This window comes from Esox lucius, chromosome 6, assembly GCF_011004845.1.
Source record: "Esox lucius isolate fEsoLuc1 chromosome 6, fEsoLuc1.pri, whole genome shotgun sequence".
NCBI lineage: Eukaryota > Metazoa > Chordata > Actinopteri > Esociformes > Esocidae > Esox > Esox lucius.
This window is the reverse complement of record NC_047574.1, coordinates 10,356,877-10,374,447: the sequence shown is the minus strand read 5'-3', so window position 1 is coordinate 10,374,447 and position 17,571 is coordinate 10,356,877. Positions and strand designations below refer to the sequence as shown.

The 17,571-nt window shown below is 45.4% G+C and overlaps 1 protein-coding gene across 8 annotated transcripts in view; it reads right to left on the bottom strand.

Moving 5' to 3' along the window:
• LOC105021377 (slit homolog 1 protein) overlaps positions 1 to 17,571 on the bottom strand; it is a 106,629-nt gene that overhangs the window by 37,460 nt on the left and 51,598 nt on the right. For all 8 annotated transcript variants that reach the window (XM_010889006.4, XM_010889010.5, XM_010889012.4 and 5 more), the window contains 5 exons: positions 13,169 to 13,240; positions 11,020 to 11,091; positions 10,189 to 10,260; positions 7,978 to 8,141; positions 2,756 to 2,903 (listed from right to left, as the gene is read on the bottom strand). In XM_010889006.4, coding sequence (XP_010887308.2) covers positions 2,756 to 2,903; positions 7,978 to 8,141; positions 10,189 to 10,260; positions 11,020 to 11,091; positions 13,169 to 13,240 — 528 coding nt within the window. The remainder of the gene's footprint in view (positions 1 to 2,755; positions 2,904 to 7,977; positions 8,142 to 10,188; positions 10,261 to 11,019; positions 11,092 to 13,168; positions 13,241 to 17,571) is intronic.

The following is a 17,571-nucleotide window of genomic DNA, read 5'->3' as shown; positions in this document are numbered from 1 at the left end:
GGCATGGTTTACATTAAGGGCAGAAAACACAATGCCTTCCAGACTGACAAACCAATACACACACACACACACACACACACGAATACAAAAGGGTTTCTGAAACTGTCTACATAACAAGGACACAAGGACAGAAATATTAATGTAGGCAACATGAAAAACAACCAAGACATTTTCCCAAACAAGTAAATTACTTTCAGTGTTGGTTTGTTCAGTAGAAAACAAGCTCAGAGCATGTTGAGTGCTAACACTTACTGAATACCCCAAACAATCACATCGCTCTGTGGTAACGCTCCCAATATGGGACGTGCAAATGACGAATGAACTTCATCCATAGTGATTTACATGATTCATCCGTGACTGTAGAAGTATTTCAAATTGTACGGTGTGGTAAGTTTTTAATAAGAAATCTCCTATGTAATTACAGTTGCCAGTTTTCAGCCCAATACTGAGACAAATAAAAAGACAGTTCATCTAACAGATTAACACACTCTAACACACACACACGCACACGCACATCTAACACACTATTCTAGTTATTGTAATTGGTCAACCTTAACCCCAAAGGAGCTGAGAGACAGACAGACAGACACACCCACAGTCCTAATAAGCCTACCAGAGACAGACAGACACACCCACAGTCCTAATAAGCCTACCAGACACAGACAGACACACCCACAGTGTTAATAAGCCTACCAGAGACAGACAGACACACCCACAGTCCTAATAAGCCTACCAGACAAAGACAGACACACCCACAGGGCTAATAAGCCTATCAGAGACAGACAGACACACCCACAGTCCTAATAAGCCTACCAGACACAGACAGAAACACCCACAGGGCTAATAAGCCTACCAGAGACAGACAGACACACCCACAGTCCTAATAAGCCTACCAGACACAGACAGACACACCCACAGGGCTAATAAGCCTACCAGAGACAGACAGACACACCCACAGTCCTAATAAGCCTACCAGACAAAGACAGACACACCCACAGTCCTAATAAGCCTACCAGAGACAGACAGAGTGACAAACTAAATAACTAACAACTGCAGCTAACTGGCTGACTGATTGACTAACCAACTACTGTAAGTAACTTTCGACAGAAGGCTATAATATCTCACCAGCGTTCAACCCCCACGTCTCATAACCCATAAACATCAAACTGCCTTTCATTAACAAGCAGCAGAGAGATGCATGGCTCCCCATGTGTAAGTAATGGCAAGTGTGTTAGAGCGTGTGCGTGTCTGTCTGTGGGCGTCTGTATGTGTGTGTGTGTGTGTGTGTGAGCGCGTGCGTGCGAGCCAGGGCTGGACTGGCTCATTAACCAAGCATTAGTGTTGGCCTTGATATCCAGCAGGCTGCCTCTCTGCCTCCCTGTAATAGAAACTGATTTTATAATGAACTTCAAGAGCTCGCATCAGACCTGCTGTGGCGCATTACTGAACAGCCTCCTTTCCTCCCCCATAACTCCCTCACTGATCAACCTTCCTTAAACCCGCCTGGGGTGGGAAGGTAGTGAAGTGGGCTGAGGGAGAGAGAGAGAGAGCAGGAGGAGAAGATGCAGCAGAAGGAGAAGGTGGGAAAGGGGAGGAGAAGGGAAGAGAGTGACAACAGGAGGAGGGGAAGAGAGACTGCAGTAGAATAGAACCTGCTGGGCAGGAGAGGAACAGCTGACATAGGGAGGAGAGTCAGGGGAAGGAATAGTGTCATGCCTCAGCGTTGCAATGGGAAATCATTTGAGTTATTCCGATTCAACACCAACAATATAGTATTCCTTTTGGAAGCTTTCCAAAGAGTATAAAACATTCATACTATGATTGAAAAAGTCAATCAGTATCAACAGCTAAGCAACGAGTAGGGATGCCAACCTTTCACCTTCCTGTTGTGTCCTGGGCCAATAGTGCCACTGACTCTAGCAGAGATCTTATTGGTCACATAGATCAAGTCTCAGGGACACAGGAAGGACATTAACAGAGAGAGAGAAATAACTTCTGAGGAGTTTATAGGTCATTAAGGGACGCCAGGCGAAGATAGACAACTCGTTTCTGGGTCTCATCGTCCCCTAAAGAGCCGGGGCTGTTTATAAATACGCACACACGCACGCACACACGCGCATATACACACACTAACCCAGCAGCCAGTGTGTTCCCTAATAACCGTGACCCATTTAAAGTGGTGTGGTGAAACTAAGAACTAATATCTTTGATATGCAGCAAGTCAGGCAGTCAGGCAGAAACGTCATTTCTTTGTGGAGGAAAAGAACCGCTGAGGGAAAAGACTGAAGGACATGAACTGTGTCTGAGCACTCAGTGAGGCTTGTATCTCTACAGGGTTGAGCAGCAGCAGACAGTGGGAAGGCATGGCACCCAGTCCGGTCTCCGCAATCCTAAGGAGTCCCTGTCCAGAGAGTTCCCAGGACCCAGGGTTCAGAGGCGGATCATGGTACAGATATCACTGCTGATAAGATGAATGTGAACTAAGACTTCACATTGCTGACCCGGGGAGTGAGAAAGACACACAGACCCATCTGCTTTATAGGATCCACAGGAATGCATGCATGTACATTTATATATATATATATATATGTATATATACACACACACACACACACGCGCACACACAGACAGACAGACACACGTGCACTGCCATGCTTCAGAGCTGATTCCAGCTGTGGTTATCCCAGGATTCCACTGAAATCTAGCCCCTAAATGGACGTGTGGGTGACGGGGCTGTTGTGTTCAGGTCACTTACATCTCTGCCATGGTGTCAGGAAGGTTGGCTGGTATAGCGGTCAGGCCTTTCCCACGGCAGTCCACGATGTTGTTACTGCAGGAACACATGGCAGGACATGAACCTCCCCCAAGGTTGCAAGGCTGCAAGCCGGAGTTCTCCGACTGACCTAGAGAGAGAGGGAGAGAGAGAGAGAGAGAGAGAGAGAATTTAGACTACCTCAATTGTCCTGATGACAAACAAAATAAAATAACACACGATACGATCATACTGTTTCCTATTCACACTATATAAGGAGAACTTCTTGCTGGACCAGAACTCAGGGTTTAGGCTCAACTAAACTCAGGGTTTAGGCTCAAACTAAACTCAGGGTTTAGGCTCATACTAAACTCAGGGTTTAGGCTCAAACCAAACTCAGGGTTTAGTTGCTTCCCAATAATACAATGATTTATATTTCTGATTCTGTTTCTACATGGAGTAGGACCATCCTCCACCACTCATACCACTCCAATGCACACTCATCCACTTTAGCCCTCAGTAGCTGCGGGGAGTGTCTGTCAGGAAAGCGGACCATGTAATCCCGGGAAGGTAGTGTAGGACGATTAAGATTTCCACCATAAAGTCATAAGAATGAATCTCTGATGAAAATCTGCCCTCAAGACTACATACATTTTATCTAGATGAACAAGTGTAAAAGCAAACAGAGGGAGGGAAAGTGAGGGAGGGATGGAGGGAGAGTGAGGGAGGGATGAGAGAAAATGAGGGAGGGATGGAGGGAGAGCGAGGGAGGGATGGAGGGAGAGTGAGGGAGGGATGAGAGAAAATGAGGGAGGGAGGGAGGGGGGAGAGTGAGGGAGGGATGGAGGGAGAGTGAGGGAGGGATGGAGGGAGAACCAGGGAGGGATGGAGGGAGAGTGAGGGAGGGAGGGATGGAGGGAGAGGGATAGAGGGAGAGTGAGGGAGGGATGGAGGGAGAGTGAGGGAGGGATGGAGGGAGAGGGATAGAGGGAGAGTGAGGGAGGGATGGAGGGAGAGTGAGGGAGGGAGGGATGGAGGGAGAGGGATAGAGGGAGAGTGAGGGAGGGATGGAGGGAGAGTGAGGGAGGGATGGAGGGAGAGTGAGGGAGGGAGGGATGTTCAGGTTCTGTTAAGGGTGGCCAGTCTAAGCAGGATAAAAAAAAAGACAGAGGAATGTTCAGACCAGGAGGATTTAGTCAGTGACTGGAAAAAGGAAAGCGGTGTGTGTCTGTGTGCACGTTGCATTATGTGTGGAAAAGCACTGCTGAACAGAGGTGTTCACCAGTGTTAAGGCTTTTCCACTTCAGAAATAACAGCTGCAGAACCAGAAGACAGACCTCTAATGCACAGAGAGAGAAATAATAAGTTGGAAATGAAGTCAGCCGAGGGTTCCTCCGCACGCTGACGAACGCCAAACACTGACAGCCAGTCCGCCTGTATCGGTGTATCAGTTGTGGCTTCCCAGCGCGCCGCTCTCTGCTGCACAGGAACCAGCCATCAACAGTCCACATACTGATGGGCCGGTCTAAATGCTGTGTGGACTCGGCAGGGAAACCGGGAAACGTTGACACGCATGTTTGAAGGTGTTTTAATAATCTCTGTGTCTGTGGTCTCATCGTGTTCCCACTCTATGTTGGAGTTCGTAGCTTTTTGCGAATTCAGCTCCTCCAACTTCCCTTTATCTCAACCCCCCCCCCCCCCCCCCCCCCAACCCGCTATTTCTTGCTTACGTTTGTTCTCCGGAAATTGAAGACGGCACAATTTGCATACACGTCTCACAGACGTTGTCTCCTGTTATCTGTTCAAAAAGCGACGACCTTGTCAAAGATGATAGTGTGTGTGTGTGTGTGTGTGTCTGTCAGTCTGTGTGTATGACTGTTGTATATCCAGCCTAACCCAGAACGGTATATAAAACAGACTTTCAAATTGCCTAATTTACTCTGCATTACTAATCTGCTGGGTTTTGACTTCCCTACTGTGAATATTTGATCATCTCCCTATCCCCCTGAACAAGTGCGTGTGTGTGTGTCCTGGTTTACTGATGACGGGAAACACTAATAGTGCTCAGTGTTTTTAGGAATGGGAATCAACTCTACACTCTAACACAATCCAGGGGTGGCCAGACTTCTGACCTGTGACCCCATTACCATATTCTGTTCAGAAAACAACATAGTCATAGATCATCTTTCTTCCCCTGTCTGTTTCTACTCACTGCCTCGGTCCACTTTATGGGAGTCTTACCTATCAGAAATGTGGGCATCATATCTGATTCATTTTTTGCTTGTACAGTAATAAGGCTTATACACATTTGCAGCAGGAAAACACACAGCGTTAAACAGACAACCCAGATTTTAGCTTTGGAAGCGCTGCTCTATTGGATAGCTAGCTGTCTCTGTGTTTCTGGTCAAGGGGTTGAATGTATTTGGTTCAGATCCCACATCGTACACCAATGACAAACAGCTTGTAAAGGCGCCTGCATGCGTCTGTGGGGGAGCAGTCATTCTGATTCATATCGCCTGACAACGTGAACTCCTGGTACCAAGCCATGGGCCATTAGACTAATCACAGACGTTTAACTACTTATCTCTAACACTGGAACATGCTTCATGATTAGTCTGGCTTTAACGGATTAATAAACTACAGAAATGCCCAGATATAAACAGAGTCCAGAAGTGAGTGGAGTGCAACCAGTCCTTATGGAAATTCATAAGTGTTCACTGTGTGTCTGTGCATCTGAGTTTGTGTCCTGAATCCTGTATATAATAACATAATAATAATAACAATAATAATAATAATAATAATAATTTCCTGTATGTAATAACATAATAAGAATAATAATGTATTGTATATAATAACATTATAATAATAATGTCCTGTAAATAATTACATGATAATAATATTAATGTCCTGTATATAATAACATTATAATAATGTCCTGTATATAATAACATAGTAATAATAATGTCATGTATATAATAACATTGTAATAAGAATAATAATAATGTCTTGTATATAAAAACATTATAATAATAATAAGGTCCTTTATATAATAAAATTGTAATAATAACAAGGTCTTCAAATTTCAGCTTTGCTCTGCATTGACCCAACGTGCAGGGGTTTGAAAAATCCTTGTGTTGAAGATGAAATGCCATCCCTCCGCTTAACAATACCATCCCTCCCCCCTAACAACAGTATCCCTTGCCCCTAACACCACCCTCCCTCCCCCATAACAACACATCCCTCCCCCCTAACAACACATCCCTCCCTGCCAACAACACCATCCCTCCTCCCTAACAAGAGTATCCCTCTGTCTAACAACACCATCCCTCCCTCTAACAAGAGTATCCCTCCCCCCTAACAACAGTATCCTTCCCCCTAACAACAGTATCCCTCCCCCCTAACAACACCATCCCTCCCCCCTAAAAACACCATCCCTCCCCCCTAACAACACCATCCCTCTGCCTAACAACACCATCCCTCCTCCCTAACAACACCATCCCTCCCCCCTAAAAACCCCATCCCTCCCCCCTAAAAACCCCATCCCTCCCCCCTAAAAACACCATCCCTCTGCCCTAACAACATCATCCCTCCCCCCTAACAACACCATCCCTCCCCCCTAACAACACTATCCGTCCCCCTAATGTCCATCCAACCCAAATCCCCTGCAGGTGTCCATATCTGGCTACAGTAACCCCTCTCTCTCTCTCTCTCACACACACACACATACACACAAAGTGAAAGGAAAATGACTGTGTACCAGTGAGCCAGTCTCTAATGATCCTTTCAAAGGGAGTTCATCTTCTGGTCAGCGCTGCACTCAAGACAGAAGTGTGTGCGTGTGTGTGTGTGTGTGCGCGTGCGTGTTATACTGCATGCTACAACATGTTTGTGTCTGTTATCTATGAAACTATGAAGTCTTTTTAAACTGTCAGAGCAGAGACAAGTTGTGGTTACAGGTCTCCAACACCTGGGTGAAACCCTGAAACAAGACCTGTATTAATGCACCTCATTTAACACCTGGTTCATTCACTACCATGACAACCCAACATTCCAACATCCATGAATTGTCTGCCTGCCTGTCTGCATGTGTGTCTGTCTGTCTGCCTGCGTGTCTGTCTGCCTGTCTGCCTGCGTGTCTGTCTGTCGGCCTGCCTGTCTGCCTGCGTGTCTGTCTGCCTGCCTGTCTGCCTGTACAAATGCATGCCTGTCCGTCTGCCAGCCTGCCTCCTGTCGTGAGTGAGTTACACCACACGGTCTCCCACATGGCTGCGTGTGTGCGCGTGGGTTCAATCCCACTGACTCTAACGGAAACCCTGTGCTTAATAGTGTGGATGTGTTAACTGCTACCCTGGATGAATCCACTCATCCCCTATTTTCACTCCCCCCACACTGTCCCCAATCCACCCCCCCCCCTCCTCACTCTCCTCCCCTCCCTCTACCACCCCCTGTTTGTGGAATTGAACCCACGTGTTGGAAGGCCCTGGTTGGGTCCATGGAGAGTTCATGTCCAGCGCTGCAGCCTTGTCGCTGCATTACCAACATGAGTCATCGGTCATTGGATGGAAGGGCCTCCACAGATACAGTCTGGCAGGTGAAGTCAGGAACTGGAGATCAAATGTCTCGCGCTGCTTCCAGCAGTCAGGCAGGTATCGGTTCCCCAGGGAGAGACTGTTCCTCTGTTCCTCTGTTCTCTCCCTCACCTCTTGATCCCCGTCTGGCTGAATGTCAAACTGCTCTCTCTCTCTCTCTCTCTCTCTCTCTTTTATCAGTTCATATCAGTCATACTGCTCTCTCTCTCTCTTTTATCAGTTCACATCAGTCAAACTGCTCTCTATCTTTTATCAGTTCACATCAGTCAAACTGCTCTCTCGCTCTCTTTTATCAGTTCACATAAGTCAACGCTCTTCTCTCTCTCTCTTCCTTTTATGTGGTTCTGATTTACGTCCCTGCCAGCTGCCCCTGTGTGTGTGTTTGTGTGTGTGTGTGTGTGATGATCAAATGTGTTATGGAAGATAGATTGGACGAGGAGCAATCATTGGAAGAGAGTGTTGTTCGCTGGGTATGGTTCTGGTTGCCAGTCCAGCTGCTGAGACCTAGAGGAACATGAAAGAGGCTGGGACAGCCTGGGGGCCCATGTGGAGCCATGTGGCCCTGAACCATACGTGTGTGTGTGTGTGTGTGTGTGTGTGTGTGTGTGTGTGAGAGAGAGAGAGAGTGTGTCTCACCTGAGCAGGTAAACTCATGCTTCTGGATCTCGGCCACGTTGAGTCCTCTAAGCGGGGGTGGGGCAGTGCACTGGGTGAACAGACCAATCGTGGGCCTTTGTCTTAACCACTGGGCCAACCAGGACAGGTGACAGTCACAGTGCAGGTTGTTGGAGTGCAGACGACTGGAAAGAGAAAATGCATCATCACTGATACATCAGGGTGGAGGCTTTGATTCCCACGGAGACAGTCGCTCCTGATTAGAATCTAAATGTGAAGGCCCAGTGTATACAAAAACCAAATATTACGTCCAAATAAAATGCTGAATATGTAAATATTTGGATAATGCCCCTTTTGTATAAAAACTATTTGAAGAAAAAGGATTAGATACACAATGATGATAGGATTGTCCTACCATTTATTTAACAAGCCAAATGAGCCTATTTTAATTTACAATGAAAGACAAAAGGAGATGAGGCAAATGCCTCTGAGTGGGCTGAAACTGGGACTACGATTTTAGAACTTACTGATAACATCTTTGCAAATAGCTAACTAATTCTCTGTGATAGGAATTCCAGACCATGCTTAAAGGTGGTACCATGTGGAAGTACCTAATAAGGAAGTGACTTGAGCCTTTCAGTGGAGTTGCGGGCAGTAGCAACCAGCACTGACATATTCTCATTGACAACTGGAATTCACCCCTTTAAACGTTGCCTAAAAGGCTGAAACTCAAGCCTCAACCCTAAACCATACCCCACAGGTCCAGATAATATGCCTTCAAACCCATGACTGTCTCCTTTCTGTAGTGCCATTATAGTTTCCAGCTTGGACTAAACAGAGTGTTCTAAAGGAGCCATTTTCAGTGGAACATTCTAACCAGAACATTCTAAACTAAAAGTTCTAAATGAAGTATTCCTGGAACGCTCTGGTTGTCCAGAATAACTATTTGAGCTGTGGTGGAAGTTAGGAGCCTACACAACATACACATCACACCAAACACATAAGCCCAGACACGCACGTTCACACACACACACACACACACACACACACACACACACACACACACACACACACACACACAGACACACCAAACCCATAACCCCAGTGGAAGCAAAGAAGCAGAGACCACAACAAGAATGACATTGTGGTCTCTATAAGTATTCCAGTGAGCATAATTGATTTAATTCCTATATATAATAGCATATTTCCTAATTATATTTAGACAATAGGCTTCGGGGGGTTGGATGTATTTCTGGGATAGCAAGTTGTTTTTGTGTATTCCTCATTCTTATCCATATAATGTCTTTCTGGCATTGCAACAAGCACGTTGTGGGTTAAGGCTGTCAACCAAAGACCACAGAATGATTTCATCTATCTCCTCTCATTCAGATGATAGCACTGTTTACTTGTTATGCAACTATGGGAATCTAAAGTATCACCCGTTCACTTGAAAACATACAGTCGTTTTAAAAACTTGAAATGTTTTAAAAGGAATTTATTTAAGAGATTAAATAAGTGTATTCTAGTTTATATATATATATATATATATATATATATATACAGTTGCTCCGAGTCCAAAAGGAAGGTTTTGAGTGAGACCACTGCAAATTGAACGCTTCTGTCCCTCACTCAAAACTTTCCTTTTCAACATGTTTGGAAAGGAAAGAAAAAGGCGCTATATATATATATATATATATCCAGCCTGAAAATTCCTATGAAATGTTCCACTGAGCTTAATTTTTAGTCTAGGACTAGTCTTAATCCGTGACTGGGGAACTCTGGGTTAGAGGTTCAATGAAGTGGTGTTGTATTTAAGATGATGCATCAGGGGATGTGGTGTATGGCCAATATACCATGGCAAAGGACTGATCTTAGGCAACACACAGACACCATTTTGTTATAATGAACTGGTTGTGCAATTAGAACAGTTTCTCATTGTCTTTGTCTCATATACCACAGCATTCAGCGAATCAGCTTCAGGGTTTAGCCTTTTCCCTCGACGGCGTGGTGAGACGGTCATTGGATGTCTGTTTCCTGGTGTAAAGCTGATGTAAGTCAGGTTAAAGCAGACTGTCATGGTGAACCCATCACTCCTGTTGGAGACCAACCCACAGGTAATCTCCCCAGCATCTCCACCCATCTGGATTCTAATGCTCGCCAGGATTATCCACACACACACACACACACACACACACACCGTGTAGAACAAGATGGGGGGGGGGGATAACTTACAAGGTACGTAGTTTGGGCATGTGGTTGAAGCTGGACACTGGGATGCTGCTGATGTTGTTGTTGTTCAGAGTCCTTGAGGAGATGAAGAACACAATGAATCAACTCTTTAATTCTTTCTCTTCCCTACCTCTGACCTCTACACGCCATCCTTTATCTTCTACATCTCTTCCTCTCTCTTTTTCCCCCACCCAGCCTTTCTCACTTTCCCATTGGGAAAATAACACCTCTTCCCACGCAGATGGGACACCTTCACATATTCATGCCCTCCCACCACAAACACATAATTTATGTGTGTGCCACACACACACACACACACACACACGCTTGCGCACAAATACCAATCTCCTCCCGAGGCCCTTTGGGGGAGGTCAGCTGCAGATCGAGCTGAAGAGGTCATTTCAATCAGCCTAATAACCCCACAGTCTGGTACCCCAACCCAAAGATAAAGACAACCCTCCCACCCTATTCAAAACATTTCCCACTGTCAGCACAGTCCAGCGGCCCACAGCCCTGCTGGCAAACCCCAGACCCTGAGGCCCCCTCAACTAATGGACCATGATACTAATGAACCAGGAGGGCTGGCCGTGCCGGCTGTGACCAATAAGCTTGGCGTCTGGTTCAATTAGTTATCATGGCTATGGTTCTTTCTAATGGCTATTAGAGGTGTAGTGACTTCATTTTAATTTCAAAAAGTGCTTCCCGCTTCATTAATCAAGAAGGGGTAAATGTAAATGTGTGGTTTAATAATATGAGGTATTGTGTTTGTGTGTGTGTCTGTCTGTGTGTGTGTGTGTGTGTGTGTGTGTGTATGTGCGAGCGTGTGATACTTACAGTACTTCCAGCCCCCTCAGAGCTCGGAAGGCCCCGTCCTCGATGCAGCTAATGTGGTTCTTATCCAGCTGACTACAGACAACAGAAACACAACGCGTTAGAAATACACACACTCTGTAAAACGATTTGGGTCTCTCTCTCCTCTGTCTCCCACAACTTTAAACAGACACATGCATTAAATAAGCAGCCATTTGTAAACCAAATCAATAAACACAATACAGTCCAGTAGCAGGTAGTCACCACGGCACCCTTAAAGCGCATTCATCAGTCTTACAATCTATAGAGTTTTCCCTGTGGACCCAATGTTATCAGGCTCACTATCTAGCAGGCAAGCAAGCATGCTTCACACACACACACACACACACACACACACTCCGTCTTCAGTGGGCAGATATAATCACTGGCAGGGAGTACACTCAGGGTGGTAAATCGATGGTGATATAGTCATCTCTCCTCATATAACCGTAGGGGGGAGAGACACACACTGCTGACTTTATCTACTGCCATAGCATCATTAATCAATGTGTAGTGTGTGTGTGTGTGTGTGTGTGGAACTCCTCGCTACCAGTATGTGGATCCCCTGGCTCCCACATGTAGGTCAGGGAACAGGGTGAAGGCTAACCCCCTCCATCTTTACTGTATTACACTGACAAGCCGCCCTTAGAGGCATCTCCCTGACAGCCAGACATGGGACCAAGTCGCATAGTTGCAAGTCACAAGTAAGTCCCAAGTCTTAACCTTCAAGTCTCGAGTCAAGTCCCAAGTAACAAGGGCAAGTCTCGAGTCAAGTCCCAATTGTTCCACAGCTGAGATTGAGTCAAGACACGCCCCTAACTGGCTTTCAAGTCTTCAAGTCAATGGTTGAAAAAAGTTTGGTTATATGATGGAGATGATCAAATCCTCCTTTTATTAGGTAAAAGGTGATTCGTTTGTTGGTAATTCCTTGAATGTAATTTAGTTTTCCATCTCCCCATTTTGCTAATGTTATTTTAACAGTATCTCATTCTGACATTAACGCTCCTTAGCTTGCACCACTGTAATGTTAGTCTTTGTGGGATTTTAGGAGTCTCACAAAGTTAGACGTTGTGGCGCATCAGCATTTTTAGTTTAGAATTTTTTGTACACTGCTGTCATTTTCTTCCCCGCCTCGACAAAATCGTCCAATCCAAGTGTAAATACTTTCAAATCCAGGTGCCATGATTGCGAGTTCTCAATCACGTCTGAATTGACGACCTGATGTTGACAGCTGAACGCTAGGCCTAGTTTGAGAGGCACTGACAAAAGTGAATCTAGACTCAAGTATTGTTGTGTTGTCGGGGCTGGTTTTGCAGACACAGATTAAGTTTAGACTAGGACAAAAAAATCAAGTTCAGTGGAAAACTTATTTTTTTAGGTTTAATCTGTGTCTGCGAAACTGGCCCTGTGTGAGTGTCGGGCATCTCGAGCAGACAGGGGTGGGACAGGTTAAGAGGAAGGTGCTGGGAAAATCTAAACGTCCCTCCAGTCGTACAGCTCAAGTCAAAGATAAGTCATAAATCATAGTCATCAAGTCAAAGATAAGTCATAAATCATAGTCATCAAGTCAAAGATAAATCATAAATCATAGTCATCAAGTCAAAGATAAGTCATAAATCATAGTCATCAAGTCAAAGTGAAGTTGCAAAGGTTTTCTTTTTTTATCAAGTCAAGTCCCAAATCGCAACACTGCAAAAATGTTTGCCAATGGAACAACACAATTTAACTATTTTTGAGGAGATATTTGCTTGAAATAAGTGAAATAATCTGCCAATGGAACAAGACAAAATTATACGATATTCAAGGCATATATTATAGAGACAAGCGGTATATTCTAGCTTGTTAAGAAAAATATACCTTATTTTAAGGATGGTAGGGTTTCTAACATGAAAATAAGATAAATATAATTGATAAGCCAAATATTTTTTGCAGTGAAGTCATGTGACCCGAGTTCACATCTCTGACGGCAATACACCCATTAACTCTGAGGAACAACTGTGTGTGTGTGTGTGTCTCTGTCTGTCTATTCATCTAATCTGTTTTAACTGGACAAGTCAAAAATATGATTACAAATACAGTTGTCATAGTGTGTCTCAATCCTTTGGGTTAGCATTGACAGCAGAGATTTACTCACAGGTTCTTGATGTCTGTAGCTCCTCTGAAAGCCTTCCTGGGGATTGAAAGGATGTTGTTCTCACTCAGGTCCCTGTGGAGACAACAATCTGCTGTCAGATCAAAGTCTTTGTAGACATTCACTGAGGCTAATACCCATTTAGGATGGATCCCCAAGCCAGGCAAGATACAGTGTAAGGCTGTGATCTGGTTACAGTCATTAATTTACTTCGCTAGGTAAGTCAAATGAGGAACAATTCTTGTTGTCAATATTTACCTGGTCAAAGGCATTCAGCCATTTAAATACCAGTGAAAACCACTTACCCCAAAACTTCCCCAGGACTAAACTTTCTGAAGCAGGATTATTTTACATTAAAATTGACCAACAACATGTAATTCATCTGTGTGTCTGTACTGCCAGAAATCTCAGATGACCAGTGTCACCAGGTAGCTTGATTATTTGCTTTTCACTGAGCCCCTGTGAGAGGTGTCCAGCTCAGTGCCCACTCAAAAAAAAAAACATACAGGAGTGTAGGCTACCTCGTGATTTCCTATTAGAACCTACTGTACATGGTTGATACATTAAGGTCCAGACAAAGAGCTTTGATTGAAAGTTGCATATGTGCATGCTTGTGTGTGTGTGTATGTGTGTGTGTGGGAGGGAGAAAGGGTTGTGTGTGCTGCCTCAAGATGGAGGTTCAGGGTAGGAGGAGGTGGAGAAGGGAGAATAAAGACTAACACATAAGTAGCCATAGTTTTAATTAGCATGCCTTTGTTTGTTGGTTAAATGGTGTGCTAACTGCATTCAGTGAGAGGCTACATCTCTTACCATGACACACACACGCACACACACGCACGCACACACAAACACACACACACACACACAGGGCTCCTGCCTCATTCCCACAGACCAACGGACGTAAACAAAACACTCATGGCCCCCTTTAGAGAACTCCACAGAAGATATACACACTATCTCCCTCTCTCTCTCTCCCCATCTTTCCACCTCCCTCTCACCACCTCCCCATCTCTCTCCTTCCTTATCTCTCTCTCCCCCATCTATCCCTCTCTACCGATCTCTCTCTCCCCCATCTCTCTCTCTCCCCCTCTCTCTCTCCCCCATTTCTCCCTCTCCCCCATCTATCCCTCTCTACCGATCTCTCTCTCCCCCATATCTCTCTCTCCCCCATCTCTCTCTCTCTCCATCCATCCCTCTCTACTGATCTCTCTCTCCCCCATCTCTCTCCCTCCCCCATCTCTCTCTCCCCCATCTCTCTCCCTCCCCCATCTCTCTCTCCCTCCCCCATCTCTCTCTCCCCCATATCTCTCTCTCGCTCTCCATCTCCGGTTCATCTCACAGTTCTCTTTAGCCATGTTGATTTATGACATCACAGACATGGTTTCAACAGAATACAAAAGGAAGGGAAAAAGCACTGGTGCCACAGTGAACAGTAAGAGTTGTGCAATCTATCTAATGAATGGTTGCTTGTTTCAGACTGCCTTCTGCAGGCCACTGCAAACAGGCTATACCACAATTAATCATGGTGTTGTTCTGTTTCAAATATCATGACACTGAATCCAAATCAACCAAGAAGATCTAAAATGTGCCCTACTGCGTTAAAATAATCACAAACAACACACACACAAACACACGCACACGCAAGAACACCTCATTAACACAACTACAAAACGTAAGCACAGAAAGGCTTTTTGTCTCCCCCAGATTCACATCAAACTAAGTGATTTTTTTTTATGCCTGGCACGTTCCCTGTGATCCGCGGCTGACGGGTAGGTGTAGCCCCTTGCCTCTCCGTCTTCCTGTTGTGTGGTGAGGCTACTAATGAGTCCTCTCACCTTGTCTTCACCTCTCCACTGCCAACACGCCATGTTCCCTGCAGGCTGCTGGAGCTGTTAATGACATCTCCCAGCAGACAGAGATGACACAAGGCTTCCAGCACAGAGGTACACTACGCTGTGTGTGTGTGTGTGTGTGTGTGTGAATGTGTGTGTGTGTGCGCGCATGCTTCCCCTGCAGTCAGACGGAGCTGAACAATGCAGTGCTATGTACCAGTTTTACTGGCTGAATCCACTGTAGCTCAACATCTCACTGATACACTGCCAGACGTTTTAACTACCTGCCAGGGGCAAGGGAGAGGGGAAGAGAGGAAGAGAGGGACAAAGAGAGAGACAGAGAGAATCAAACCAAAAGGCACCGAAGCAGAGGAGGAGATAAGAACTGTGTCAATAGTAATAGTGTAACATAGTGTTTGTAAGTGGAGTGGGAGGCAGCGGTCCTAAACTTCCCATAATCCTGTTAGCACACTTTAATACGATTGGCCAGGGCTTACACAGCCCCCCGGTGCTGCAATCTGATTGGATTATGCTCCAGTGTCACAGGGGGTCGTTGGGATGTGAGTGTGTGTGTGTGTGTGTCCAGGGTTCACTGTAAACCCTGAAAGAGAGTTAATGAGAGACCGACAATGTGCATTATCGCCTTTTGTCAAAAACACTCTCTCTAACTCTCTCTCTATTTTACTCTCTCTAACTCTCTCTAACTCTCTCTCTCTCTAACTCTCTCTCTCTAACTCTCTCTCTCGCTCCCTGTCAGGTCCTTCCTCCTATTGCTGCCTTTTTTACGCCAGTTTCTATATTTCTCTCTTTCCTCCACCTTGGCTTTCTCTCTCAATCTAACCTCCCACTCTGTTAATTCACTCTTTCTCCCTCTCCTCTCTGTCTGTCAGAACAAGTGGTCATGGTTTTGTTTCTATAGAATTCTGTGTTCTTTAAGGATTTATCGACTGGGTCAACTCGTCTCAGGGAGCCAGAGATATATTAAATTTAGCAACTCCACATTTCTGAATTTACACATTCTCAAAACGGCAAACAAGACATTTCTGTGGGTCACCAGTGCTGTGTTTTACATACTTGATGGTCAGCCCATGAAGATCTTTTCTTTCTATGTCAAGTTCTGACTGACTGCATTGGGATTTAGAAATGTACAAATTTTAAAGAAGTTATGCTGATGCGTTTAACAGTAGACATGTTGATATGTTGATTTCAGAGTGTTCACCACAGAGAGCGGAGAATTGGCCGTGAGTCTCCGTCATCCATTTATTCAAACTATAAATCTCACAGCTACAGCAATGCCAACTAGACCACCATAGCATGTTGCTGGCAGACAGCCTGACAGTAACAACAAACACAATGACTGAAAACAATGATAGCTGCCTGAGAAATGGAATAGGAAGGAAAGATTGCAGGTCTAAAAACACTGAGGACAGTCTCTCCTTCCCTCTTGAAAGATGTTCCCTTCCGCCCTGCATTCATTCTCTCCTGCCAGTTTACAGAGAGGGGCTCGGGTCTCTGGGCCTGCAAGCCTTTTGATTGTGTCTGTCTCAGACTCAGGGGTCTGGGAGGATATCAGATCTCTGCTTTGGAGTCTGGCTGCAGACAGTGCCGACAAGCCAAAGAAACTGTAATACCTACACACACTTGACCCCCCCCCCCCCCCCCCCCCCCCCCAGCTAGGTCTGAATCAGTGATCCAGGACACCCACATATCAGGTTCAGCACACAGGTTCTCTGACACTAGAAGAGTTGTGATGATGTGCCACTTGTCAGAAAGAAACAAAACTGCGTTCTTCAGTTTACCTGCCTAATGTATGTATGTGTGTCAGACCACTTGGCTCTATTAACACGCTGTACTCTATACTGACCTAACTCACAGCTCACTCTTATTGCGGCCTACCCATAATGCAACACAGGGTTTTCAGGTGTGCCCATAGACATACCACCAAACACACTCCTCCATCAGCATTTCGATAAATGCATAATAATGTAATACTTTGACCCGCTTAAAACAACAGCATGAAACCGTGATAATTACCCTTGCTATCTACACTTAACACCGTAATTACACTGAAGTGAGCGTTAGGCATCTGTGTCTGTAGATTAGACCGCATTATATGAGATTAGTACAGATTAAACAGAGATTGTAGCTTTACTAACAGTGGCATCAAGCAGCGTAATGTCTGGCCTCTGTCTGATTCACTCCATTTACCTTGGATCACTATCTGAACACAGTCTGGTGCCTGTCTGGTCTTTCTCAATGTCTCCTCGCTAACCAACGTATGTCTGCTGTCCGTCTGCTGTCTGTCTGTTCAGGGTAAATGAGCCAGCTGTGCCGGTGTTTAAATGCTCTGGTTAAGTGGTGCGGCTGAGAGATGAAAGAGAGACAGAGGGATTCTTCACCTCTGCATGATGACCACCAGTGCAGAACTATAAAATATCCACTGGAACTAGTAAAGGTCGGTCCCTCCCTCTCACGCTGTCCAACCCCCCCTACCATCAAGCTGAGAGCTGACCCCAGGCCTGTCCAATCGTTTTACGTGAGACTCAGTGATGAGTCCTAAAGCTGTCAGCCGAG